The following is a 27,163-nucleotide window of genomic DNA, read 5'->3' as shown; positions in this document are numbered from 1 at the left end:
GACCAGGAGAGGCCGCTAGCCAATACGCACGCCGGTCTGAACGGCTGGCGGCGCGGAGCAGTGACGGCTGAGAGTCGCGTGGGAAGTAAGGGAACAAGTTCAGAGGGCCCGTGCTCAGAGAGGCCATGCTTCGAGGGGCTCTGAGGTTCCTTGCGGACCCGTGTCTCTTGGGCCGGGGGCTAAGCACACGCAAAGGAGGCTCGACTCTGGGTAAAGTTGAGGGCACCGGAGGGTATCGTGGTCCTCGGGTTCCCCCCAACTCCGGCTGTGTCACCTTGAGGACTTTGGACCGCGATGGGAAGACTGGGTCAGCTGGGAGAAGGGGGCAAGCTTGCCTGCTGGAGCTTGTAGAGCCTGGACAGGTGTCTGGATTCCAGGGTTGCCTTTCGCAAGTGACAAATCCTAGGTCTCTTTGTGCCTCAGCTTACCACCAGAATAGCAGAGAGCCAGGCTGATTCATTGGCTGCACAGATATGCATTAAGCCCTGCTCGCGTGCAGAATGCTGTGCTTAGTGTTGTGGTTGTGAAGGAGGAAAGAAGGGAAAGAGAGGGTTCAATATATGTCCTGGAAGTGCCTGGAGTAAGCTGGAGAGGGAAGACTGCAGTAGCCTAGTTCAAGACTGGATAGCACCCACTTGGAGAATGCCCTGCACTGCTAGGTCCCGAAGTTAGCATTGTAGAAATATGTGGAGCAGGTGGGAACTGAGATCAGCCTTGAAGGATGTTTACTGGTGCCAGGAAGGTGTGTGTCCCAGGTTCTGGAGAACCGAGCAAAGGTTAAGGAGGAGTAAAGTATTGTCTTTGTGCAAGGAACTAACCAAAGCATTTAGACAGTTTGAGTAGTTGTTTGAAACGTAGTGTGGACAGATAAGGTAAGCCCAGATCAACAAAGATTCTAAGGCTGCTGAGAATTGTTTCAACTTTGTATTGCAAACAGTGAAAAGAGTTGGAGATTTATGAGTTAAGTGTGCAAAACAAAGGATTCATTTATTCAAGACAGTTATTGGGCACTGAGGTGTGCCAGGAACTGTGCAAGGCTGGAAATTCAGTGGTGTAGAAGGTAAACAGTACAGTATGAAGCAATGACACAAACTCAGAGTTGCAAATGCGTTGCATGCTGCAAAAGAAGGTTCACAGAGCTGTGAGGTAATGTGACAGGAGAATTTGACATTCTAGGGGGTCAGGAGAGGCTTCCTTGAGAAAATGATACCTGAGATCTAAAGGAAGCAAAGAAGGGGACAGTTTCAAAGCAGAGAAAACAACTGCGATGGGAAGAAGTAAGGTGTCATCAAGGAAACAAAGGGGCTGGGACTGGAGTGTGGGAGGAAGGACTGTCTCATGGACAGTGTTAAAGATTTTGGACTTTTATCTTTAGAGCAATGGAAAGCCATTGGAGGATTTTAAGCAAGAGTGTGTGATTAAGTTAGTGTTTTGAAAAGATTTTAGCTATGATGTAGAAAAGAATTTGGGTGGTGGCAAGAGGAGAATTAGTGGGGACAGTTAGGAGGCTTTTGCATCAATCTCGGTGAGAGATTATGGGGGTTTGGTCTAGAGCAGTGGTGGCAGAGATAGAAAAAAAAGGAAAGATTGGAGATATTTAGGCAAGGTCATGGGGACTTGATAATGGATAGGCGATGACAGATATCCAGGATAAAGTGCCTCTCAGTGGTACCGTGCTTCAGAGGGTGCTGCACCTCGGACTGTGCCTGGACTTCTTGGTCCAGGAGCCTGGGACATCCAAGTGGAGATGACATTGCAGTAATGCAGTTCACTACATGGGCCTGAGGCTTGGAGGTCTGCACAGGAGATAAACATGTGTAAGTCATCTCTCCTAGGGAGAGAGTATAGAGTGTTACTTTGAGGAAGTTGAATCTTGTGGTGCTGGGCTTGATGCGTGAAAAGGAAGAGAGACTAATGGCATACAGACCATACAGCAAAGGTGGGGAATACTGCTGGGTGCAAGTCGACCTTATGAGAGGGGATCATAGTGGAAACTGCCAACTCACTGTCCATGTAGCCCACGTTTTCCTGTGCACATCCCCTAACCCTACCATCTGGAAAGGAAATGTAAGGCTCTCTTTAACCACAACTGTGTCCCGCAGACTGGGCTGGAAAGGTGCCTGAGATTAAGAAGAAAATCCAGTCACTCCTTCCTGGAGGGGACTGGAATCCACTGTACGACACCAGCCACCTGCCCCCCGAACGCACAGATGTGGTGATTGTGGGGGGTGGGGTGCTTGGCCTGTCCGTGGCCTATTGGCTGAAGAGGTTGGAGAAACAACGAGGTGCCATTCAGGTGCTGGTGGTGGAACGGGACCACACGGTGAGGTCTGGGGTAGGACAGAGTCATGAGTGGGCTTTGGACTTGGATTTCACTAAGGACTCTAGGGACAAGGGAAAGGGAGGCGAGAAAAGACCTCAAACTTTGGAGGTCCAAAGGGCAGGGACTGTGCTTTGGACCTTGTTGAACAACAGTCCCAGATTCTTCCTCTCTCAAACTAGGGACCTTGGCAATAAGATTTTTGCTTTGGAAAGCAAATTTCACTATGTTGGATCTTTTGGGATCTCACAGGTCTGGCCAAGAGAGCCTGCATTGTGTCATAATTAATACAAACAGCTATCTCACCCCGTTTTAGGTTCCATTACTTCTGAGGTTTTGCTCTTAGCTGTTCCTGTATACCACTACCAGCAAGCCACGAGTCTTGCCTCTTTGGCCATATCCCTGTATTTGCCAATTAATAGATAAAATGTTAATCTCCAGCCCTTGGACTTCCAAGGCATTACCATTTTGTATGACTGCCCAGCTTTTTCTTGATGGCTGACCCTCGCTGCTCTGCATTTCTGCTAATGAGGACTTTAATAACTATTGTCCTCTCTGGGCTGCCAGTTGACTTGCATCTGGGTTTATCCGTGTCAGCTTCTCTTAGGTTATAAACGGGCAAGTAGGATTCCCCTTTAACGTTAGGTGCATGACTCAGGTTCCATGACAGTGTTCTGCTCGCGTGTGGTAGGATACTACTGGTCTACCTCAACTTCCCTTGTCTTCCCACAGTATTCCCGGGCCTCCACCGGACTTTCCGTGGGTGGGATTCGTCAGCAGTTCTCATTGCCCGAAAACATCCAGCTCTCCCTCTTTTCAGTTGACTTTCTACGGAACATCAACGTACGTGCAGTGAGATTTGGGGGTTGGGATGATGATCCCTCCTTTAGCCCAGAAAGAGGAGCAGCCCAGCTGGCTAGGGTGAACAGAGAGCAGGAGAAGTTCTGGCAAGTAGGATTCAGAGTCCCTGGTCTTATGCCCAGTGGTGGTGCCTAGAGGAGGGCTTCTCTCTGGGTTAGGGCCCTGAGCTGTGGGAGAGAAAGCCAGGAACGCTCTCCCTCCTTTAAATCAGCATCTTTGAGGAGCTTTTTTCACACACAGGATTACCTGGCTGTAGTGGACGACCCTCCCCTGGACGTCCAGTTCAACCCCTCTGGTTATCTCTTGCTGGCGTCAGAAAAGAGTGCTGCGTTGATGGAGAACAACGTGAAAGTGCAGAGGTGGGTCCCTGGTATGGCCTCGGAGCTGCTTCTCAGCTGCAGGCACGCAGTAAGCTCCTGCACCAAGTCAGGACGGGGATGATGGCGCTGATAAGACAGGTCCCTACTCTCTAGGAGCTCAGTCGGTCATGAAAGGCGGGCACATGCAGCCCTTCAGTACCCTATGCTGAGTACTGCAATACAGATGTGGGCCATTCTGTCCCCAATTGCCAGATGATAAGAACCACTGTTGGACATGTTCCAGACCCAAAAAATCAGACTCTCTAGGGAGGGGCCCGAGAATCTGCATGCATTTCCTGTAAGAGCCAGATAGTAAGTATTTTAGGCTTCGTGGGCCATGCAGTCTCTCAACTCACAACTGAAGCAGAAAAACAGTGATAGAGAAAAAGATAAATGGATGAGTGTGGCTCGTGTACAAAACTAGGCAGCAGGCTGGATGTGGCAACCCTGCCCTAAGTCATTGGTCAGTCAAGAGAGTGCCTTCAACAAACACTTCTCCGAGACTCAGTAGTGACATCAGGTAACGTCCTAAATGCATTACAGAGATTAACTCATTTAATCATCAGAACGTCCCCCATTTTATCTGGGGGGAAATTGAGGCACGAGGAGCTAGTAAGTGTGGCACGGGAATTCAAACCGGGCAATCTGGCTTGTGAGTGGCTTCTTTTAGCACCTATGTTGCTGCCTTTGGACGATGGTGTCCCCAGGGAGGTGGCTGTGCTGGTGGACAGGGTTGAGCCAGGAGGGGGAGGGAAGGCTGTCCCAGGCAGAGCAGGGACTAGAGTGACTGCCCTCTTGTGAAAGGATGTGGAATACGGGATGACAAGGAGTTTCCTGTAGCCAAAGGGACACTAGAGTGTAGGAAAGGAAGGCGGGGTCAGCTGCTGAAGAGCCTTGATTTGGTCTCCATCGATTCAGCGAGGAGAGACAATTGGGGAGTTAGGGGCAGAGAAGGGACATGAATGAGGTAGAATCTCCACCTGTGGAGTTGGAGCCATACTGCTTCCTCTCAGCACACTCACCCTCTGTAACATACACAGACCCACCCGTTTCTCTCAGGCAGGAAGGAGCCAAAGTGTGTCTGATGTCTCCTGAGCAGCTGCAGAACAAGTTTCCCTGGATAAACACAGAGGGAGTGGCCTTGGCGTCTTATGGTGAGGCTTGCTTACAGAGGGGGTCAGGGGTTGTGGGGCACCTCAGGTTCGAAGTCTTAGCATCCTACAGCCGAGTCAAAGAAGAACACTTCCCTCCTGGCCAGCGGGGCCTCCCCAGGCATGCCAGCTCTGTATCCTTCTGCAGGATTTGACTCTGGTGCTGTTGGTAAACTTGACTTTCCCCAGCTTATGAGCCCAAAGAAGAGGCGGGGCAGGGGGAGAACTGTGTGGGCAGGAGATACAATAGGAGAGGAGAGGAGGGTTCTAGTCCCTCTTCATGAGTCCTCTTTTTCTCATCACAGGGTTAGAGGGCGAAGGTTGGTTTGACCCCTGGTGTCTGCTCCAGGGCCTTCAGCGAAAGATCCGGTCCATGGGGGTTGTTTTCTGCCGTGGGGAAGTGACACGTGAGTCTGAGGCCTTGTACCCACCGCTTGTTTCCTCTGCCAGCCAGAGTGCAGGCCTAGACTGTCTTATCGTCACTGACAGGCCAAGCAGGGGTTGGTGGGGGAAGGGGCTTCCCCTGAAGGATTGGTTCTGGGCATCCTGGCTCCAGCTCCTGGTTAGGCTTCTTCCTGACTCATGACCTGCTTGAAGATTACAGCACTCTCCTGTCCAATGTGGCCAAGTTCATCCCGGTTAACCTAGCTCTGTTTGCTTCAATGTCGGTGGGAAAACTCCCAGCTTTCCGTCTTTCTTGCCTTATGAACCCATCTCCTTCCTCTGCAAGGCCTCAAGGGCTTTTTTTTTCTTTTTCCTGCAGGTTTTGTCTCTTCATCTAACCACATGGAGACCATGAGTGGGGAAGAGGTGACTTTGAAAAGGATCCATGAGGTCCATGTAAGTTCCCAGCCTAAGTATCTTCCTTACAAAAGTGGAGGGATGAGAAAGGTAATGACTCTCATTTTGATCTTCTACCCACTTCTAGTATGGGTAAACTAAGGCTCAGGAAGAAATGTACCTCTCATGGTGGCTAGTGTGTGGGCCAAGATCTCCCACCCCTCCCCCTCTGGTGCCTGCAGGTGAAGATGGACCACAGCCTGGAGTACCAGCCTGTGGAATGTGCCATAGTGATTAACGCAGCAGGGGCCTGGTCTGGGCAAATCGCAGAGCTGGCTGGTATTGGAAAGGGGCCGCCTGGCACCCTGCAGGGCACCAAGCTACCTGTGGAGCCAAGGAAAAGGTGACTTCCCCCAGGGCAGCTGAGGAGGTTCGTGAGAGAAGGAAAGAAAAGATATAAAAAGTGTTAAGTGGGGGAAGGAGGGAGTTGCTCTTCCCGCCACTTCCTAACTCCACTGGTTATGGCAGGTATGTGTACTTATGGCACTGCCCCCAGGGACCAGGCCTGGAGACTCCACTCGTTGCAGACTCCAGTGGAGCCTATTTCCGCCGGGAAGGATTAGGAAACAACTACTTGGGGGGCTGTAGTCCCACTGAGGTATGCTAAATGGGGTCAGAGGTGCTGGGAAGGAGACAGACCAATTGTTATTAAAGAGTCAGGCCTTTTGGGAGGGCCCAGTGCTGTTACTGAATTGGGTTTGAATTGGGATCTCTTGTCCTCATCCCCCACCTACTGACGGGATTGGTTAAAGGAGTTAGTGAGATCTGGGTCTGCCCTGTGTCTCAGGTAATAAAAGCCTTGTCCGCACCTCTCACCCCAGGAGGAAGAACCAGACCCTGGGAACCTGGAAGTGGACCACGGTTTCTTCCAGGACAAGGTGTGGCCCCATTTGGCCCAGAGGGTACCAGCTTTTGAGAATCTGAAGGTAACTAGTAGGAGACAGATGACACTGGAGCATCTTGGTCCCCTGGGGAAGCCTGTCCACTGCCGTTCTCCCTCCATCTCACAACTGCTGAGGACTGTTGGTCTAAGGACTCATGCCCTCAAACCCCTCTGTCGTGGTAGAGGGTACTGAGTGCTGAGGCCTGACCAGCAGTGAGGGTGGGGGTTCAGCAGCCTCCCTGAGAATCCCGGCATCCTGTGCGCCTGCAGGTTCGGAGCGCCTGGGCTGGCTATTACGACTACAACACCTTTGACCAGAATGGCGTGGTGGGCCCCCACCCACTGGTCGTCAACATGTACTTTGCCACGGGCTTCAGTGGCCATGGGCTCCAGCAGGCCCCTGCCGTGGGGCGAGCTGTGGCTGAGTTGGTGCTGGAGGGCCACTTCCAGACTATCAACCTGAGCTCCTTCTTCTTCAGCCGCTTTTACTTGGGAGAGAAGGTCAAGGAGCACAATATCTTTTGAACCTACAAGCTCTTCACTTGCCCCGTATCCCTGTCTGTCACCCCGGCTCAAATCCTAGCCCATGTTCGCATCCTCCTCTCCAGCCCTATGCCAGTCTCCTCTATGCTCTCATGCTGCCCCTATGTGACTGGGCAGGCAGGTGCACTGCAGGCGCTGAGGTTCTGTGCATGAGGCCCAGGCTGACAGAATGACGGGGTGGGACCCTAGGACTGATCCCGGCCCAGGCTGACACTACCCACCAAGGCAGTCCAGCGAGACAGAACACCACAGGGGTGTTGAGCACCATGCCCACGACGGGCCTTCCTGGTCCTGACTCCTGAAGGGCCACCTCTGCCCCTCTTGGCATACCCCAGCAGAAAAGGCAGGGAGCATTCTGGGCCAGGCTGACCCAGACTTATCAATCAATAAATGTAATTTATTCCTTCCTTCCAGTCTTCTGTCCTTCCTCTTGTTACCTCACGGCAGTTGCTTTTGAAGGACCCCAGTAGCCTTTGATACCAGGCTGGGAGGAGCACAACCTCCTCCTCATCCCAGGAGAATCCTTAAATCGTAGGTGGTAGGCATCTTGTTGGCAAGCTAGTGCCTCCTTTTCACGACTTCCTGCAAGGGTGTGACTGTAGAGGGAAAGAATGTGTTCATTCCTCTATTCAGTATTTATTCACCTCCAACTCTAGGCCGGGTCCAGGGCTACACAGAGATACACCAGCAGGCAAAACCTGAAGGATGAGCAGCTTGAAGTGAATGCAGGGGGAAGTGGGGAGGAGAGCAGGAAGGGGGTAATTCCAGGCTGACAGAAAACCAGCCAAAGGCCTAGGACCAAGAATTAGCAAGATTCAACGGACTACAAGTAATTTGTTCTGGCTGGATCTTGGAGTGAAAGAAGAGGTACAGTGGGGCCTGGGGCCGAAGAGCCACACTGTGGAGCTTAGATTTCATTCTGTGGGCAGAGGCCACTGAAGGGTTTTCAATAGGGAAGCGACATGATCATATGTTCCTTTTAGAAAAATCACCTTGCGTGCCATGTGGAGAGCAGATTGTGATGTCAAAGCAGGCCAGAGGGCTAATGCTATATCGTCCACACAATGGTGGCCTGTACTGTCATGGTGAGAAGTGTACGGATCCAAGAGGCTACATTAGCAACAAGAAATGGGATCATGGAAGGATCCCACCTCTAGCTTGGACAACAGGAAGGGTGTCATCATACCTTTCATAGAGATGAGGAAGGCTGGGGAGGAGTAATGAGGGACAAATGAGTGGAATGGTTTGGGACATGTTAAGCTAAGGGTGCGTGTAGGACACCTGTAGAGGTCTAATGAGGTTGAATTTGTTGTAGCCTCAGGATGGTCTGGGCTGAGGTAGAGATGTGGACAGCATGGAAGAGGACAGCATCACTGCAAGGGTAGAAGAGCAGGGGGCTAAGGGGGGAGGCTGCAGGGACCCCACCACCCCTAAGGGATGAACCAAAGAGGATGCTGGAGAGGTGGCCAAAGGCAGGAGAAGAGTCGGGGTCAGGAGCCTGGGGGGATGGTCAATGGTATAAATGCACGTGGGGGCTGGATGCAGCGCAAGTAGACCAGGGGGGGACCTCAGGGAGAGCTGCTCTGGGAGGAAGTGCCCCTTAGTGGGGTCGGAGGTGTGGGCAGCTGTTCAGCGGAGAGAAGTGAACGGCAGTAGATAGCTAGTAAAATGCCCCCGCTCCCAAAGTAGTCTTTGGGGAGAAGAATGAAACAAAACATGGAGGTGGGCCTCCCTGAGGATCAGCTCGGGGAGGGAGGGAGGGAGGAGAGGACAGACGTGCTGCCAGTGAGGTAACAGAAGCCCCTGAGAAGAGGTGGGGGTGGGGGGCTAAGAGCCAGAAAAGAGGAAGAACCACCTGAATTTGGTGCTGAAAGACAGGAAGGAACTTGCCAGGGGGCACGGGTGTGCTAACCCTGTGAGGTGGCCTCCAGAGGCGCCCCACATGCACTGGCCCCTCAGTACAGACACCCCTACCTAAGGGTCTGAGGAAACAGGCATTCATCTGGCTCCACGCCCAGAAGCTACTTCCTTGGAGAGAACAAACGCGGCCCTTAGGTAACAAGGAAGCATTAGTGGCTCCTCTGTTCCCACAGGGCTTTATTCAGGCTTCTGGGAAGCTCGCCGCTGCATGTGTGTGTCCTTGTGAAACGGCGAGGGCCGGGACCAAGCCTTCCCCTTTGCGCCAGCACCGAGCTATTGCAGTGCGAGTGCTGCCCTCGGCGCAGTCGGTGTTTACCTGGGTACCTGCTCCGTCTGGGCCCAAGGTAGGTCCCTTCGGTCTCACGCGAGGACTAAGCCGCGTGAGCACAAGCTCCGAGTGACACCCGGTACTGCGGAGATTTGCGGAAGGAGGCTTAAGAAAGGTTTTCCTCTTGACCCTTGCCAGAAGCGGGGTGTTGAGAGCAGACCTGGGGAAAGAGAGGTCACTGTGGGCGGCGGGGACAACGGCCGCGCAGAGCCGGAAGGGCGGACGGAGCCTCCTCCCCGAGGCTGGGCTGTTCCCGGTGGGACAAGGGCGCATCTGCGAGTTTCTGCCCAGGTGCCCGCGAGCCCGCCTGAGGGCACGGGCCCCTCCCCGCGGAGAGGCCGGGGAGGCAGGGCTGCACCCCTCCCGCACCTCCCGGGGCGGCTGGCAGCGCTCAGGAGGAGGCGGGGCGCGGCCGGGCGCTTCCGGGGAGGGGGCAGTGCCCGGGCCGGCGCCGCACTTCCCCTCGGCCTGGGCGGCCACTCCCGCGCCCTCGTCTGCATCTTGCCGTCGGCCCCGCGGCCCGGCCGGGCCCCCGTGCAGGTGAGCGCCGAGAGCAGGCGAGGGGAAGCGGTGGGGCCTGAGGGGCCGAGGCCGGGGGCCGGCGTGGGAGGGGCCCTCGGCGCGGGCGGGACTCGCGTCTGGCGCTCGGCCCTAGGCACACCTGCCCGTCCGCCGCCTCCCTCCCTCCTGCCCGTTGTCCGGATGCCTCGGGCACCCAGAGCACGAAAACAGCACGAAAAGGGCCTCGAGACAGCTGTCACCATCTTGTCGCAAAAAGCAGCTGGTGCTAGGAGCCCTCCTTGAGTTGGGGGGAGGGCCTGGCTCGGTCGGGTTGTTTTTCCCACGGGCTACCACGTCCTTCCCTGCCCTGCTCGCTGCCTCTCCCTCTGCTCTTCTGATGGTGACGATATTTCTTTGTGACGGTATTTCAGGAAGAACATGGGTTTATTTAGGGTAATGACCTGCCAGGTTTTCTTTCCACAGTCATTGCACCACTACCATGGGCTGGGCAGCATGAGAAGTGCTGACACAATCCTCGTCCTCCTCCTGGAGACAGACGGGTGAATTAGGAATCACAACGGACCCTGATAAATGCAACTCAGAAGAGGGGAAGTTCTGTAGCTGACACACCTCACCCCGGGGGCACCAAGGGTCAGGAATGATTGACTGTCACAGGAAGTCACATCTAGTTGTTTTCTAAACTTTTTAAAAATTTTCACAAATCATAAATGTACAGCTTACCCAGTTTTCACGCAGTGAACAGTTCCTGTGCAATCTGCATCGAGAATAAATAAAACATTGCTAGCTTTCCCAAAACCCTCTTACTCCAACTTCCAATCACTACTGCCCTGTCTTCCAACATCATAAAATATTTTTACTTGGTTTTGAGCTTTTGGTACGTGGAATTGTACGTTATATACTTTTTGTATATGGCATTTTATACTCAACATGTGAAATTCACTCCTGTTTTTTTTAGCAGTAAATTGTTTGTTCTCATTGACTTGCAATGTTGTGCTGGATAGATAGACCACCATTTATTTCTACATGCTGCTGAACAGTTGGACTGATGGACACAGGTTTCCAGTTTAGGGGTGTGTTTTTTTAAATAGTGTTGCGAAGGCATTCTCATGATTGTCTTTCAGTGAACATATGTAAGCACCTTTGTTGGGTTTGTTACTAGAGTGAAATTGCTCGGTAGCATATGTTCAGCATTAGTATAGGGTGTCAGTTTTTCAAACTGGTTGTACTAATTTACACTGCCACCTGCACTGTGTGAGTTCCTGTTCTTCCACACCCTTACCAATACTTGATATTGTATCTTTCATTGTAGCCATTTTGCTCAGTGAGTGTGTGGTGGTTTTGCATTGAGGTTTTAATTTGCATTTCTCTGATGACGAATGACTTCTGAATCTTTTTATGTATCTACTGGTCATTTGGATGTCCTTTTTGCAAAGTGTCTGTTCAATTCTTCTGGCCATTTTTCTGGTAGATTGTCTCTTTTTCTTATTCGTTTGTAAAAGTTCTTAGATATTTTGAATATGAGATATTTATTGGCTATGTATCTTTAAAATACCTTTTTTCTCTCTCAGAAGATTGTCTTTTCATTCTCCTTATGATGTCTTTTGATGGACAGAAGTTCTTCATTTTAATGTTGTCCAATTCATGGTTTTTTCTCTATGGTTGTTTATTTAAGTCCAATTTAAAAAAAAATGTTTGTCTACCCCAGGAGTTGGGAGGTGGGTGAAATGGGTGAAGGGGATCAAAAGGTACAAACTTCCAGTTATAAATAAATAAGTCATGGGTCTATAACGTACAGCATGGTGACAAGAGGTAATAATACTGTATTGTATATTTGAAAGTTGCTAAGAGAGTAGATCTTAAAAGTTCTCATCACAAGAAAAAAATGTAACTGTGAGGTGACAGATATTAACTAGACTTAAATTATGATGTTCATTTCACAATATATACATATATCGAATCATTATGTTGTACATCTGAAACTAATATAATGTCGTATGTCAATTCTATCTCAATTTTTAAAACATCAGGAAGATAATCCTCTATATTTTCCTCTAAAAGCTATATTATTATTCTCACTCATGTCTACTATCCATTCGCAATTAATTTTTTTATATAGTGTGAGATATGGGTCAAGATTCATTTTTTTTTCCTATCTAAATGGACCCAGCACCCTCTATTAAAAAGACCTTCTTTCCCCACAGCAGTGCAGTGTCAGCTTTATCATAAATCAGATTGTACAGATGTGGGTCTGTTTCTGGACACTCTGTTTTTCCATTAGTTTGTCTATCCTTGTACATCAATATCATGCTGCCTTAATTACTGTTGCTTTCTAATAAGTCTTTATTATTCTGGTAGCGGAAGTCCTCAGCATTGTTGTTGATCTGAGGTATTTTTATCTACTCCCCCAAAGCCTTTTTCTTTTTAATTAAAGTTTATTGGGGCAACAATTGTTAGTAAAGTTACATAGATTTCAGGTGTACAATTCTATAATACGTTATCTATATCTCACATTGTGTGTTCACCACCCAGAGTCAGTTCTCTTTCCATCATCATGTATTAGACCCCGTTTACCCTCTTCTAGAGCCCTGCTCCCCCTGCCCCCGCCTTTTCAAAAATATATCAAAAGTAGTCATTTTGTAAGCTCAAAAGGGGACTAATATATAAGGGTATATATATAATAAGGGCATAATTTGTAAACTGTATCCATCCATAAATTCACTGCTGACACAATCTATATTACATTCAATGCCTGCATATTTACATGAGACCTACAGCAAAGTAAATACAAAATAAACTCACATCATTTTAGTTAAAAATGACCTTTAGAACATAGATGATATAATTTCAAAACAAAAGGAATTTTTAAACCTAAGAAACTGAAATTTTCCAAAAATCAATTTGCTACTTTTTGCAAAATATAGCAACATTAATTACAATGCTTCTCATTCGTGTTTGGTCAATTAGATATGCTCCTATATGACTGAAATACAGCCAAGGTTTTGGACTTTAATAACCAAAGTAATGATACTTTTGATTTATAATTAAAATTGACAATAGTGGATACACACACACACACATACTTTTTGACATCTTTTTAAAGTCTTCAAAATTTACAAAATGTAGTGCTGAAAGCATATGTGCCTTGCTGTGTATTCAGCAAACATGATTTATTTAAGACAGGTCAAAAGACTTCAGTTAATTAACCAGAATTCTGTGACTATTTTCTGCCTGCTAGCGTTTGATCTTAAGTCTGACTTTATGGTAAAATCAGTAGTTTGGAATTTATTTCACAAAATCAATCCCAAGTGTGGGGCACTTTTCAATTGTTTCACAGCTTATAAATATAAGTAACAACATAAATCAAGATTAATGGTTCCTTGTATCAGAATTACCTGGAGAGCTCTTAAAAAATACTGATTCTTGGACCCCACTTCTGAACCATGGAGTAAAAATCTCCAGGGATATCAATATTTTTAAAAAGCTCTCTAGGTGATAACATGCAGCTTGGTTTGAGAACCACTTATGTGGCCCACTAGGCCAGTCCATAGGGACATCAGAATCCTGGGGTACTTGGTTCAAAAGTCAGGTTCCCAAGCCTCATGTCCAGAGACTTGATTCAGGTGATTTGGGATGGGGCGCAGGAACTGGCACTTTAAACCATCATTGCAGTTGGTCTCTGTCCTCGTTTTCTGTGCTGCAAAACATATTACCACAAATTTCGCAGCTTAACCAACACCTATTTATTACCTCATAGTTCCTGTGGGCCAAGGTTCCAGGCAAAGCTTGTCTGCAGTCTCACCTGACTGCAGTGCTATCCGAGACTCAGGTGGGGAAAGATCCCCCACCAAGCTCCCTCAGGCGGGTGGGTTTTGGCAGAATTCATCTCCATGCACTTGGTGGACTAAGATCTTTTTTTTGCTGGCTGTCAGCTGGAGACCACTCTCAGCTTCTAGAAGCTGCCTGCAGCTCCTTGACACCTGGCCCTCTCACGACACGGCAAATTCTTCAGAGTCACCTAGGGAGTCTCTCCAGTCTGCTAAAATGGACTTATACACCCCCACACACACACACACACACGCACACATGCTACACATACATACATATGCACACAATATTCATATATATCCTATATATACACACATATAGTAAATATGCATAGTGTATGTGTATACATACACTCATGATTTGTCACTATATGTGATGTATAGTGTATATACACACACATACATCATCTATATAGTGCAACGTAATCTTATGAGTGACGTCCCATAGCCTTTGCCGTATTCTATTGGTTAGAAGTCATAGGTCCGGCCCACACTCACACGTGTGAACATGGGGCCGCCCTAAGGTCACCACAGTCCACAAAACTACTTAGAAGCACTGTATTGTGTCTATCAAGCTATTAACAATTAAATTCAGCACTTTAGGTGACATTGCCCTGCAAGTCCTAGTGACTGTTGCCCCAAAAATGTTTTAGCAAGTGTTTGAGATGAAAACTTAGCTTTTGAAACCAGTGTTCTTAATTTAAAATCAAAATCAAGTGAAGTATAGATGATCATTTATCCATCAAAGAGGTAAAAAACTCTTTTAAACAAGTTAAACTTTTATAAACAGACCACTTCTTAGCATTCACATCCAATGTTTTCTCCATTCATTAGCCTGATATACAGTCAAAGACAGTGTATTAGTTTCCTATTGCTGCTGTAACAAATCACCACAAACTTAGTGGCTTAACACAACACACACATTTTTTCCCCCCAAGTCATGTTGTCCTTTCAGTCTTAGTTGTGGAGAGCGCAGCTCGGCTCCAGGTCCAGTTGCCATTGTTAGTTGCAGGGGGCATAGCCCACCATCCCTTGCGGGAGTCCAACCAGCAACTTTTTGGTTTAGAGGTCGCGCTCCAACCAACTGAGCCATCCAGGAGCTCAGCGGCAGCTCAGCTCAAGATGCCGTGTTCAATCTTAGTTGCAGGGGGCAGAGCCCACCATCCCTTGCGGGATTCTAGGAGTCGAACCGACAACCTTGTGGTTGAGCGCCCACTGGCCCATGTGGGAATCAAACCAGCAGCCTTCAGAGTTAGGAGCACGGAGCTCCAATCGCCTGAGCCACCGGGCCAGCCCACAACACACATTTTTTGTCTTACTGTTGTGATGGTCAAAAGTCTAACATGAGTCAGCAGGGCTGTATTCCTTCAGGAAGTTCTAGGGAAGAAGCCATGTACTTGCCTTTTCCAGCTTCTAGAGGATCCCCACATCCCTTCCCTGTGGCCCTAGACTACAGACCTCTGTTTCTGTTGTAGCATCTCCTTCTCTCAGTCTGATCCCCTGCCTTCCTCATATTAAGACCCTTGTGATTACACTGGGCCCCCCTGGATAATCCAGGATAATCTTCTCATCTCAGGACCCTTAGTCACATCTGCAAAGTCCCTTTTTGCCGTGTAAGGGAGCATATTCACTGGTTCTGAAGGTTCGGATGTGGACATCTTTGGGGGGGACCATTATCCTGTCTACCACAGATAGTGATTACGGTTTAACATAAATGTAATGTGAATTACATAAGGTACATATTCTAATCATATACCTTCATAGGTTTCAGTACATTCCCTGTATAATAGATATTGGAGACCACTTAGAAATTGGATAGTACTTCATACACTTTGGATTTTGTATAGTGAAACTTCATAATATTTCCCTCACATAATAAGTTCTTATGTGATATTGAAAAAGCGTTCTAAAAAACACCAAAGGTATCATGCTGCTGCTTTTTATGAAGAAGGTCTTTACTAATTTTCTATCAAGTCTTTGTAATTATCCACTAAGTAGATATTTAGGTATATATCATTCTACTTTGTGAATTTTTTAAGATCACAAGGGAAAGTCTACACAGCAAATCAGAGAATTGACAGAGCTGGTGACTAGACATTCCAGCTGGAGAGTTAAGTTCATTATCTTACCTGCTTGACAACTGTCTCCTAAATCTCCATATATGACATTACTAAATCTTGTAAAGATTAAAACATATTTGAGTGTGATAGTGTAATTCCAGTGCCTGGTCTCATGGGGTTAGTTTTAAGCCCAACACTATAGCCTCAGCTGCACAAAAACTGAAACGTAACAAGGAAGGTGCTGTGGGGTTTTAGACTCTAGGAAGTAGACAGTGTATATGGCTAATGGGACTTATCTGCCATCTTGCTCAGTTATGCTCTGTCCGTTATTTCCTGTATTTAAACTTTTCTTATATGGTGATGGGAGAAGAACTGACTCTGGGTGGTGAACACACAATGGGATTTATAGATGATGTAATACAGAATTGTACACCTGAAATCTATGTAATTTTACCAACAATTGTCACCCCAGTAAATTAAAAAACAAAACAAAAAACTTTTCCATAACATTAGTCACAAGGGCTGTACCAACCCACTTCCAGTGGAGTGTGCTGTTGGGCAACTGGATTTATTAACCAAGCAATGAAAAAAGGCAATTACCCAAAATCAGCACATATTGCCAGAAGGACAAGTCATTTCATAAAATGAGAAACTGAAACTTTTAAATCTACATCTGTTGAGTAGATTCAAGTGTTATGTTAATTTTTAATCTTTAGGCTATCATTAAAAATATCAAATTATTCTCTAGTTTGTAAGTGTATCAAGGCCAAATAATGAATTTTAAAATTAAAACAAAATTGAAAAAATATTTAAATTCTGTAAAAACCAAGTGACATTATGTCTCCTATTGGAGGGGAAAAAGGATGTCTTGAAATGTTGAACTAAAGATGTCGAGAGACAGCAACCCCTGACCAGGAAAAGGATTTCATAACCTAGCAGTGGTTATCATCAGGCAGTGTCTTAACCTCAGCCCAACACTAAGGCTGCCGGAAATCCAGAGAATAGAAAGCAGGAAAAGAAACACATACACATGCTAATTATTCACCTTTTTGTGTGCTTTAGGCTGGCTTAGCAGCTAACTGCTTTTCTCTTTCAAATATATCTCTGGTTCCTCCACCCACTTGCACTGCAGTTTTCTTTCTCTCTGTCTCTGTCTCTCTGTCTCTCTGTCTCTCTCTCTCTCTCCCCCCCCCCTCCTGGATATATTTTCATGAATCAACAGTATCTCTTATCTTACATTCATCAGCTCGGGTGCTTCGCATTTAGCAGTGAATGAAGCATTGTTGTCCAACATAGAAGGATATTTTTAAAATTTTGAAACCCCTTATTTTAGTGTGTCTAATAATACAAGTTGTTTCTATATGACTTCCCAGGGGGTGTGTTTGAACTCTCCAGATCCCGCAGAGTGAGAAAGCAGTCCTCCATCCGTTGCTCCACAGCTCTAGAGCCAAGCTCTCCACCAGCCCATGATTTGCTGCTCTGTGTTGGATCTGGTCAGGCTCTGCTACACAGGGTGTCCGCCCAGAAACCTAGGCCGAAAGAGCCTCTACCGTCAGGGACATCCTGGTCATTGTGGTGGGAAGAGAACATGGTGACTTCCCCATCTGAGGTATTCTTGGTACTTTGCATTTCCATATAAATTTAGAAGCAGTTTGACAATCCTTCCTTCTCCTCCCCCCCCCCCCCCCCCCCCCGCACTCCCCCGCACCCCTGCCCTGCCAAAACAAAAACCTGGAATGTGGAATGTGGGATAGCATTGCTCTAAAGGTTAGTTTGGGGAAAAGACAATATTGAGTCTTCTAAACCATGAACATAATATGTCCCTCTAATATCTAGATGATTTTAAATGCATACTAACACACTATTTTCTGGGCATTTTATGCCATGTACCATTAGCACTTAACATAAATTATCTCATGTAATATTCACAATATTGGTGAGAAGCAGGTTCTAGTATGATTTCCATGTCACAAATGGAGTAGCTAAAGCTTAGCAAGATTAAGTAGCTTGCCGAAGGCCACAGTTAATAAAAGGTGAGAATCCAGGCACTCGGCCTGCACTGGCTGCAGTCTTCACCACTATGTGACACAACATCCCTAAGCCGGCAGCTGAGGGAAGGAGGGAAGGATAGAGGGATGGATGGATGGATGGGTGGATGGGTGGGTAGATGGGTGGGTGGATGGGTGGATGGGTGGATGGAGCAAGTTACTTAGGGGAAGGTAGACTTAGATGAAAAGTTTCTCAAGGTTTCTGACATGTGTTCTCTCTCTTCTGCTCAGCATCTGTTTACCTAGATACGTAATTATTCGTCCAAATAGTAATTGTCATTCTCCCATTTTAGCACCTACACAGGAAGTCTCTGTAAAGAGCTGCCCGCCAGCTGCCCTTCCCCAGATCCCAAATGCACTCCAGGTAGAACAGAGAACAGTCACTCTACTGGTCATGCTGAGCTCATACTCTGTAAGTCTAACCACACCACACAGTTCTGGGTTTTTCTAGAAACCAGCCCCAATCATAGTGGTGTTTCCCCCATGAGGGCGGAGGGACCCATTTAGAGACTGAGCCTCTGTCAGGCATTAGGAGAGAAAGAACACTGGAGCCCACCCCCTGGGACTGAGAGGAAAGTAAGTACAGCTTTTCTGATCCTCTTTCTCTGTCTCTCGCAGGATGGCTGTTCCATGAGATCAATACTGGGTCCCCTCCCTTCTCCTGCTTTACCAATGCCTGGTCTCATGGGGTTAGTTTTGAACCCAACACTATGGCGTCATCCTCCTCCTTCCCAGCTCCTGGCTCCCGGTCCAAGAAGCCTTTGGGCAAGATGGCTGGTGAGTAGAAGCAAACTCCTAATGTCACTCTTGCCCCTGTGAGTGTAGGCTTCAGTATCGCCATTGGTGAGGTGGGAGGCCTGCCTGGTCCATACACAGGGGAGAGATGCAGAGAGGCTGACGGTGCACGGGGCTCCTGTTGTGGCCTCAGTGTCCAGACTTTGTGGTGTGTGAGGAGAGGAGGTATGTATGCATCAGTGGAACCTTCGGTCCTTTTGGCTCACAGGTCTTCAGGGTGTGCTCGGTTAATTTTCCTACCTGGAGACCATGGTGCTGAGGGCCTTACATTGTGTCTTTTGTCATCTAAATTGTCCAGAACCACTCAGAGGAAGGAGCCAAGCAGAGAGGAAAACAAATCAATCTCCAGAACACCACTATCAAAAGCTGGGGAAGCTAAGTAGAAATCATTATGCAGTACTGACAATATACCAGACACTGCATTATCTCAGTTGAGTGACAACTAAAACGAACCCATTTTACAGATGAGGAAATGGAGACAGATTGACTTGTTTAAGGTCATACAGAATGCCAATAATCAAAGCAGGTCCACAATCAAATCTGCCTGACTCCAAAGTGTAGGCCCTGAACCACTAAGCTCTAAGTTCTCCAGGAGTTGTGAGCAGTAGCCCTCTTCCATTAGCAACAGTCTAGGATTTCTCAGGGCCAACCAATGGGTAGCCCACCTTAACCCAAATCCCCCTCCCCTCAGTGCTGAAAGTGGGTTTGGGGACTGACTGATCCATACTAACTTCACATGGATCTACTTACAGACTCGCAGGTGGTGGACTAGTCAGGTCTAGCAGAGGTTGTGGTTAGGGTAGGCTGGAATGCCGGAAATCCAAGGGCTGTCTTTCCCAATCAGGTTGGTAAAACAGCCAGTTCTTTTTTTTTCTTTCATATTGTTAGTAATACCAAGGCTTTTTAAAATTTTGAGGTATAATTGACATACATACAACATTATATATATTTTGAAAAATGATTACCACAAGTTTAGTTAACATCTGTTACCATACAGAACTTTTTTTCTTGCGTTGAGAATTTTTTTCTTTTTTTTAGATTTTATTGGGGAAGGGGAACAGTGTGTACTTCCAGGACTTTTTTTTTTTTCCAAGTCAAGTTGTTGTCCTTTCAATCTTAGTTGTGGAGGGCGCAGCTCAGCTCCAGGTCCAGTCGCCCGTTGCTAGTTGCAGGGGGCGCAGCCGACCATCCCTTGCAGGAGTCAAGGAATCGAACTGGCGTCCTTGTGGTTGAGAGTCTGCACTCCAACCAACTGAGCCATCTAGAAGCTCAGCAGCAGCTCAGCGGCAGCTCAGCTCAAGGTGCCCCCGTTCAATCTTAGTTGCAGGGGGCGCTGCCCACCCTCCCTTGCTGGACTCGAGGAGTTGAACCGGCAACCTTGTGGTTGAGAGCCCACTGGCCCATGTGGGAATCGAACTGGCAGCCTTAGGAGTTAGGAGCCCGGAGCTCCAACCACCTGAGCCACTGGGCCAGCCCTTGTGTTGAGAACTTTTAAGATCTGTTTATTCTCTTAGCAACTTTCAAATATGCAATACAGTATTATTAACTATAATCACTTGCTGTTCATTTATCCCAGGACTTCTAAAAGAGCCAGAGTTCTTGTGTCTTTTCCAAACCTTTGAAGATAGTGAGAATTTGTGGCAAGTCCTAAGGGATGTGCAAACAGCCCTGCAGCCGATCTGAGAATCAGGTGGTGTTGGCCATTGCAGGAAGGTGGGTGGGATTCCAGCCTGGGATCCTCTCTGTGGCCAGGAGGAGGCGACCTAATGAGAATTCTGGCCTGAGCAGAGTTTCTCCCGCAGACTGGCTCAGGCAGGCCCTATCGAAGAAGCCCAAGGAGATGCCTGTGTCCCAAGAAAGCCCCCCCAGTGACACTCCACAGCCGAGATCGCAGGACTGCCCCTCACCCCCGGGCCTCAGCTCAGCCACATCAGCAGCGGTGTCTCCCGATCTGCCGCCCGCACACGAGGGCGCCTCCAGCAGCAATAGCGGTGGCCGCTGGAGCAGGGACTACGATGTGTGCGTGTGCCACAGCGAGGAGGACCTGGTGGCCGCGCAGGAGCTGGTCGCCTACCTGGAGGGCAGCTCTGTGGGCCTACGCTGCTTCCTGCAGTTGCGCGACGCGGCCCCAGGTGGCGCCATTGTGTCCGAGCTGTGCCGGGCGCTGGACAGCAGCCACTGCCGCGTGCTGCTCATCACGCCCGGCTTCCTGCGCGACCCGTGGTGCAGGTACCAGATGCTGCAGGCCCTGAGCCACGCCCCGGGCGCAGAGGGCCGCACCATCCCCCTGCTCACGGGCCTGGCCAGGGCTGCCTACCCCGCGGAGCTCCGCTTCATGTACTTCGTGGACGGCCAGGGTCCTGAACGCGGCTTCCGCCAAGTCAAGGAGGCCGTCCAGCGCTGTAAGCTATGCTAGGAGGGGAAGAGGAGGGCGTCTGTGTCTGATCTGCTTTGGCTTTCAGGAGACAGCCCCTGTAGCCCAGTAGTTCAAAATGCGGGCTCTGGAAAGCATTGTGTGTGCGTGGGGCAGTTACTTAACCCTTCTGTGCCTGGATTTCCTCAGTGGGAAAATGAGAATGATACCATATCTCTCACTAAGAGTTCAGAGCAAGGCCTGGCACATGGAATATACTCGTAACAGGCACATGTCACGTCCTCAATAACTCTTAGTCATTATTTATGATTATTAGTATTCATAGTATGAGTTCCTCTCCCCGAGGTCAGGTTGGAGATACCCACTAAGAGCTGGGAAAATGCCAGGAGAGACACTGGTTCAGTAAGACAAGATGGTTAAAACAATAGGGAAGAATTGCCTCTGATAAGTGTATCCAGGGGAGGGCATTATAGTGCACAGGTTTAGAAGTAAAATACATGAAAAGGTAGAGAGGTGGCTACCTGTTGGGGGAAAGAGAGATGCTGGATTTGGGGAGGATGACAAACCCTGTGATTCTGTTTGGCTTCTTTCAGATCTGCAGACCCTCAGGTGACACTTCTTATATCACCATGGGACCCAGAAAGTTGGCACAAAGCTGGAAATCAAGTTAGAGAGTCCAGGGCCTTGGATCCAACAGGTGTAATGAGGCCTAAAGGGCCAGAGTTGGCAGCACATTGTATGTGATCCTGGGATCAGATTGCCCAGCAGGGCTCCCTTACTGTGAGCTCCCCAGGGAGGCCCTGGGAAGCTGGGGACTGCCCCAGGAAGTTCGTGGAGAAGTTGGGGACTCCCCCAGGGAGCTGGGGACTCCCCCCGGAAGGACACAAGGAAGCTGGGGACTCCCCAGGAAGGCCATGAGGAAGCCAAAAACTAGTAGGTGCTCATACCAAGATGACCACTCATGTTTTGCCTCCTGCCTAATTGGACATGAGTTTGTCTTCTTCCCCTGGGATTCTTCCCTGTCTTCTTCCCCTGGGATTGCACACTGGTGTAGAGATGGATTCCACCTGAACAGGTGACTGTCACCTGTTGAATGAACTAGAAGCCTAGAGTACATGCCTCAGCGTGGATGGTTTTACCAATTATCCCGGGAAGCCCTGGAACAGATGTCAGGAGAAAGCCACAGGTATCGAGTCCTTCAGTCACACTGCTGCTGTTTTTTCCCAGTGACATTGTTCACTTGAGAAAGCTACATGAAAGACGCGCTCAGCACCGAACTGTATTTATTTTTACTGCATGCATGTCATTAAAAACCAAACCTAGAAACCGTTCTGAATAGACAGGAGAGGGCGGGGAGCAGGTGGGGTGAAGAGAAGGAAAGCTCAGACCTTTTACCTGGGAGTAAAAACCCACCCATGGATATTTTGACACATGGGGACCTCATCAGAGGTCTGGCAAGGACTCTTGCTATACAGTAGCTTCTTTACCTCTGCACCGAGAGGAATCAGCATTTTTCTTCTGGCAGATGACTGTGTATCTTGTAGGACAGGCACGTTTTCATTCCTCTGTTCTCAGTAAGTTTGTTGTTGAACTGAAATGAATTTCTTGTTCTTCCAATGTGTACTTTCGTGCCTCTTCTCTCACTTCCCCCTACCATGTCCCCTCCTTTTACTGAAAACAATTTATACATATATATATTTTTTTCACTGAGATACACTGGCATATAACATTATTTCAGGTATATAAGTCGATATTTGTATATAACGTGAAAAAATTTTATATTTTTAACTGAATTATTTTATTACATACAAAGGACTAAGCATACTATAATGTACACTCGTGTATCTACCACCAAGCTTAAGAAGCAAAACCTTTCAATCCCTAGGGTGCTGCCTTTATGTCCTTAATTATTCTCCTCCTTCTTCATACCAGAAATAACCACTACTATGAATTTTGAATTTATCATTCTTAGCTTTTGTTTAGAAATGTATTACATATGTATGTATCCCTGGCAAAATATTTACTTTTACGTGGTTTTATACTTTACATAAATAGTATTATGTTTGTATTCTGAAAAGTCTTGTTTTTTGGTTTACCATGTGTTTGTAAGATTTATCCATTATTGAGGCATGTAACTCCAGTAATCGCACTTTCATTCCATTATGTAAATATACCACAGTTTAGTCATACGTTTTTTTTTACAAATGGACATTTAATTTCCCGTTTTTTTGCTATTAAAAACAACGAGCCCATGAACATTTTGTATATGTTTCCATGAGTAATATTTTCTAGCATTTAGCCTAGATGGGGAACAGCTGGGTAGTAAAGAATATACATCTTGAGTTTTGACAGAAGATAGCAAATTTTCTTCCAAATTGGTTGTGCCAATTTATGTTCCTACCATTTGTGTATGAGTTCCACTTTCTGATGTTCTTGTTAACACTTAGACTTACCTGATTTTAAAAGGTTGCTAATCTGGTGGGTGAAAACTGGTATCCTGTTCTCATAATATTCTCATTTTCCTTTTTACCTTTTTAATGAAAATTTGATGAATCCCATATACTCAACACCCAACTTCAATTACCACTCAGAGATAAGCTGACATCAACAATAACGCTACTCATTCCCTCACTCCCTGATCTTTTGAAGCAAATCCCAGCCATTATTTTATTCCTCTATATTTAAGTATGTATCTCTAAATTATTAGAAGTTTAAAAAATATGACAATATGACAATTTCTTTTAAAGAATAGATGTTTTATTTTTTTAATATAAAAACTTTCACCTGTACTTTGTAGTCTGTGTTTTTTGTCTTATTTAGGAAGTCCTTCCTTAATTCCGTATTTTCTCCTGGAAGTATTTCACATGTAGGTCTTTAATCCATCTGGATATTTTGTTTGGGTTTGTTTTTGTTATTGTTGCTCTTGGCTTAAAAGTCAGAGATCCAGTTTTGTTTTGTTTTTTTCCATTTGAACAGCCATTATTTACTGACTAGTCCATACTTTCCCCCACTGACTGTGATGTCACTGCTTGTTACATGCAGGGGTCTAGTCCTGGGTTCCCAGTTTCCTCCATTTCTGTGTTTGTGTTATACCTGTATCAGTGGCACACTGACTTACTCTGGTTTTTAATAAGCCTTGATAACTTGTAGGTCAGTTCTTCCCACTCCTCCTACTCATCAAAATCACTTCCACTTTTCTTGTTCCTTTATTCTTTCATAGAAATTGTTCATTCAGTTTGTCAGTTTCCAGGAAAATGCCTGTTTTTTGTTTTGTTTTTTTCTATTGGATTTACATTAATCGAATTGAGAGATTCGTTTGGGAAGAACAGATGTTTTTATGATACTGAATCTTTCTCTTCATAAAAATGATATGTGTCCATTTATTGATGGCTTTAAAAGTATGTCAATAAAGCTGTACAATCTTTGGTCAATGACATCTTTTATTAGATTTATTCCTCAGTACTTCATATTTTCTGTTGTTACTGTAAAAGTTATTTTTAAATTACATTTATCTATTACTGGTAGAAAGGATTGCAATTTATTTTACATACTGATCTAATATTAAGTAACCTGCTAAATTATTTATTCTATAAGACCATAGATTTTGTTGAGTTTCTATAAGACAATCATATGATTTACAAAACAGAAGTTTTAGTTCCTTGTCTTTCTGTGCTGCCTAGGATGCTGGTAAAATGCTGAAAGTGACAACAGCAGTCTAATTTTAGTCTCATTCATGATTTTAAAGGGAATACTTGTCATGCAGGGTGTCATGTGGGGTGTCAGCTCCCGCTCCCCACACAAGAACGCAGGATATGGTGAGGCCAAAAAGGAACACCCACGGAGCCATAGATAGGGGAGTCATACCACTATATTCTCGCTGGCGGCTGGGTTGGAGATACAGGGAGCAAACATCCGCCAGTACCCCAACAAGGGGTCTTCCTGCACCCCAGTCTCTCTGGCGACTGGGCAAGACACACAGAGGAAGTAGTAGCCACACGATGAGCAACCTGCCATCCACTTTTCTACCTGCCTGCCAACCAACCAACCAACGCAGCCACGGCAGTTATATCAGTGACTAATTGGCTAACTGGTTACATCTGATGGCCAACCACTCACAGCTGATGGCCGTCTATTACCCAAGCCAGCACCTTTCCACAAGAGGCCAAGAGCCTGGAAACTGCTCTCTGGAACTCTGTCCCCACAATACTTCAAATATTTCACCATTAAACGTGGTATTTGTTGTGGGTTTTGGTTTGGTACATTTTTTTTTTAACAAGTTATAAGGGTCCTGCTGTTTCTAGTTAAGAGTTTTACTTATCTTGAGTTTTAAATTTAATTTAAAATTTCCACATCTACTGTGATGTGTTTTTTCCCCCTTTTTAATCTGTTAATGCCATGAATAAAATTAGATTTTCTAATGTTAAGCCAGCCGTTCATGCCTGGCTTGACCATGAATGAAAGGCTGGCTTAACATTAACTCAATTTGACCATGATGTTTTAGCTTTGTGGGGGCAGAGCCCCAGAAAGCAGTTTACAGGCTCTCGGCCTCACATGGAGGGGTGCTGGCTCGGGTAGTAGATGGCCATCAGCTGTGACTGATTGGTCGTCAGCTGTAGCCATTGAGCCATTAGCCACTAATATAACTGCTGCGGCTACGGAGGAGAGTGAGGGAGAGAAGAGAGAAAGAATGGGGCTAGCAAGAAGATGGCGGCTGGGCTGGCAAGTGTGGATGGCGGTTTGCGGACAGTGTGGATCCAGCCTCCAGTGAGAGTATAGTGCCGCCAGAGAGAATATACTGGTATGACTCCCCTACCTATGGCTCCGTGGGTGTTCCTTTTTGGCCTCACCATATCCTGCGTTCTTGGATGGGGAGCGGGACCAGAGACCCCGCAGGCCTCCCCGCACGACAGCTTTGTTATGAATCACAGGATTCAGATTGCTAACATTTTCTTTAGGATTTTACATTTATGTTCATATATAGCAGGGGTGTCCAAACTTTTTTCAGCGTTTTTCAGCAAGGGCCATATGCGGTAAAATACACGAACAGCCGGGCCACTCACTCGAGGTGAAGTACGTATTGCCTCACCTGGTTTATTTAAGTAAACTAAATATATTTTTGGAATTTGCTGCGGGCCAATTAAAAATGGATTGCGGGCCGCAGTTGGCCCGCGGGCTGCAGTTTGGACACCCCTGATATATAGGATTAGCCCATAATTGTCCTTTCTTGTCTTATCCCTGTATGTATGTGGGGACTAAGCCCCAGAAAGCAGTTTCCAGGCTCTCGGCCTCACATAGACAGGTGCTGGCTCAGGTAGTAAATGGCCATCAACTGTGATGGGATGGCCATCAGCTGTGGCTAGTTGGCCGTCAGCTGTAACCAGTGAGCCATTGGCCACTAATATAACTGCTGTGGCTATGCTAGCAGAAAATGGGGGCTAGCAAGAAGATGGTGGCTGAGCCTGCAAGCGGAGCAATGAGGGTTGAGAATTGTGTGGCTCCTGTTTCCTGTGTCTCCAACCCAGCCTCCAGCGAGAATATAGTGGTATGACTCCCCTACCTATGGCTCCGTGCGTGTTCCTTTTTGGCCTCACCATATCCTGCGTTATGTGGGGAGCGGGACCAGAGACCCCTCAGGTCGCCCGGCACGACAAATGGCGCAGCGAGCAGGGTCTCCCGCATGACACTGTGTTACCAAGGCTATACCAGCTTTATAAAACAGGTGGGGAGTGGTCCCTTTTTTCTATTCATTGAAGAGTTTAAGCTTGAGATTAATAATTCCTTGAATGTTTGGTAGACTCATCTGTAAATCTACTGGGCCTAGTGTTTTCTTTATGGGAAGGTTTAACACTGCAATTTCAATGTCTTAAGGAGTTATAGATCTATTTATTTCTTCTGGAGTCAATTTGGCATAAAGTAAGAAGTCAATAAAGAATACAAGACTGGCTTAAATAGATTTTCCAGTTTGAACTTCCTGGCTCGTGTAGGCAGTATGACTCTGAATTCTAAACCTGCATGAAGATTGGCCTGTGGTTATGCATTTTCAGGGGATTTTTTCCTTCTCTCCAGCACCAGATGTCAGGACAGATAAGTTTCCTAAATTTCTTGTCTCCTTTAGTGAGGCAGCTTTTGTTTTATTTTTTAAATAGTTGGCTCTTTTTTTTTTTTTTAATTTATTGGGGTGACAATTGTTAGTAAAATTACATAGATTTCAGGTGTACAATTCTGTGTTACATCATCTATAAATCCCATTGTGTGTTCACCACCCAGAGTCAATTCTCCTTCTATCACCATATATTTGATCCCCCTAACCCTCATCTCCCACCCCCCAATAGTTG

At 46.8% G+C, this 27,163-nt stretch overlaps 2 protein-coding genes across 8 annotated transcripts; both read left to right on the top strand.

Moving 5' to 3' along the window:
• Positions 1-31: 31 nt before the first annotated feature.
• FOXRED1 (FAD dependent oxidoreductase domain containing 1) lies at positions 32-7,364 on the top strand. Of its 3 annotated transcripts, none has more exons than XM_019710489.2 (11): positions 47-210; positions 2,103-2,323; positions 3,053-3,163; positions 3,422-3,540; positions 4,600-4,694; positions 4,997-5,098; positions 5,455-5,531; positions 5,714-5,874; positions 6,000-6,129; positions 6,353-6,457; positions 6,685-7,364. In XM_019710489.2, the coding sequence occupies exons 1-11, from the start codon at positions 126-128 to the stop codon at positions 6,937-6,939; spliced, it is 1,461 nt and encodes a 486-aa protein (XP_019566048.2). In that variant the 5' UTR covers positions 47-125; the 3' UTR covers positions 6,940-7,364. The 3 variants fall into 3 exon arrangements, with proteins under 3 accessions (XP_074177380.1, XP_019566048.2, XP_074177381.1); XM_074321280.1 differs by having other exon boundaries at positions 117-210; positions 4,604-4,694; XM_074321279.1 differs by lacking the exon at positions 2,103-2,323 and having other exon boundaries at positions 32-210.
• A 2,230-nt stretch (positions 7,365-9,594) lies between these two features.
• On the top strand, positions 9,595-24,259 carry TIRAP (TIR domain containing adaptor protein). Of its 5 annotated transcripts, XM_074321288.1 has the most exons (7): positions 9,595-9,745; positions 16,985-17,220; positions 17,953-18,071; positions 18,278-18,436; positions 20,031-20,167; positions 20,257-20,856; positions 21,422-24,259. In XM_074321288.1, exons 6-7 carry the CDS (start codon positions 20,295-20,297, stop codon positions 21,439-21,441), a joined length of 582 nt encoding a protein of 193 aa, XP_074177389.1. In that variant the 5' UTR covers positions 9,595-9,745; positions 16,985-17,220; positions 17,953-18,071; positions 18,278-18,436; positions 20,031-20,167; positions 20,257-20,294; the 3' UTR covers positions 21,442-24,259. The 5 variants fall into 5 exon arrangements, with proteins under 5 accessions (XP_074177389.1, XP_019566049.2, XP_019566053.2 ...); XM_019710490.2 differs by lacking the exon at positions 20,031-20,167 and having other exon boundaries at positions 9,597-9,745; XM_019710493.2 differs by lacking the exon at positions 20,031-20,167 and having other exon boundaries at positions 9,614-9,745; positions 17,007-17,220.
• Positions 24,260-27,163: the final 2,904 nt, after the last annotated feature.

The sequence above is a fragment of the Rhinolophus sinicus genome, linkage group LG16 (assembly GCF_036562045.2).
Source record: "Rhinolophus sinicus isolate RSC01 linkage group LG16, ASM3656204v1, whole genome shotgun sequence".
Taxonomy (NCBI): domain Eukaryota; kingdom Metazoa; phylum Chordata; class Mammalia; order Chiroptera; family Rhinolophidae; genus Rhinolophus; species Rhinolophus sinicus.
This window is presented reverse-complemented; position numbering and strand designations above follow the sequence as displayed.

Coding starts and splice junctions, on each gene's coding strand:
- TIRAP (XM_019710494.2), top strand. CDS start 18,370: ATGGCGTCATCCTCCTCCTTCCCAGCTCCTGGCTCCCGGTCCAAGAAG. Junction 18,437..20,256: donor GCCTTTGGGCAAGATGGCTG/GTGAGTAGAAGC, acceptor TTTCTCCCGCAG/ACTGGCTCAGGCAGGCCCTA. Junction 20,857..21,421: donor CAAGGAGGCCGTCCAGCGCT/GTAAGCTATGCT, acceptor GGCTTCTTTCAG/ATCTGCAGACCCTCAGGTGA.
- FOXRED1 (XM_019710489.2), top strand. CDS start 126: ATGCTTCGAGGGGCTCTGAGGTTCCTTGCGGACCCGTGTCTCTTGGGC. Junction 3,541..4,599: donor AACAACGTGAAAGTGCAGAG/GTGGGTCCCTGG, acceptor CGTTTCTCTCAG/GCAGGAAGGAGCCAAAGTGT. Junction 5,099..5,454: donor CTGCCGTGGGGAAGTGACAC/GTGAGTCTGAGG, acceptor TTTTTCCTGCAG/GTTTTGTCTCTTCATCTAAC.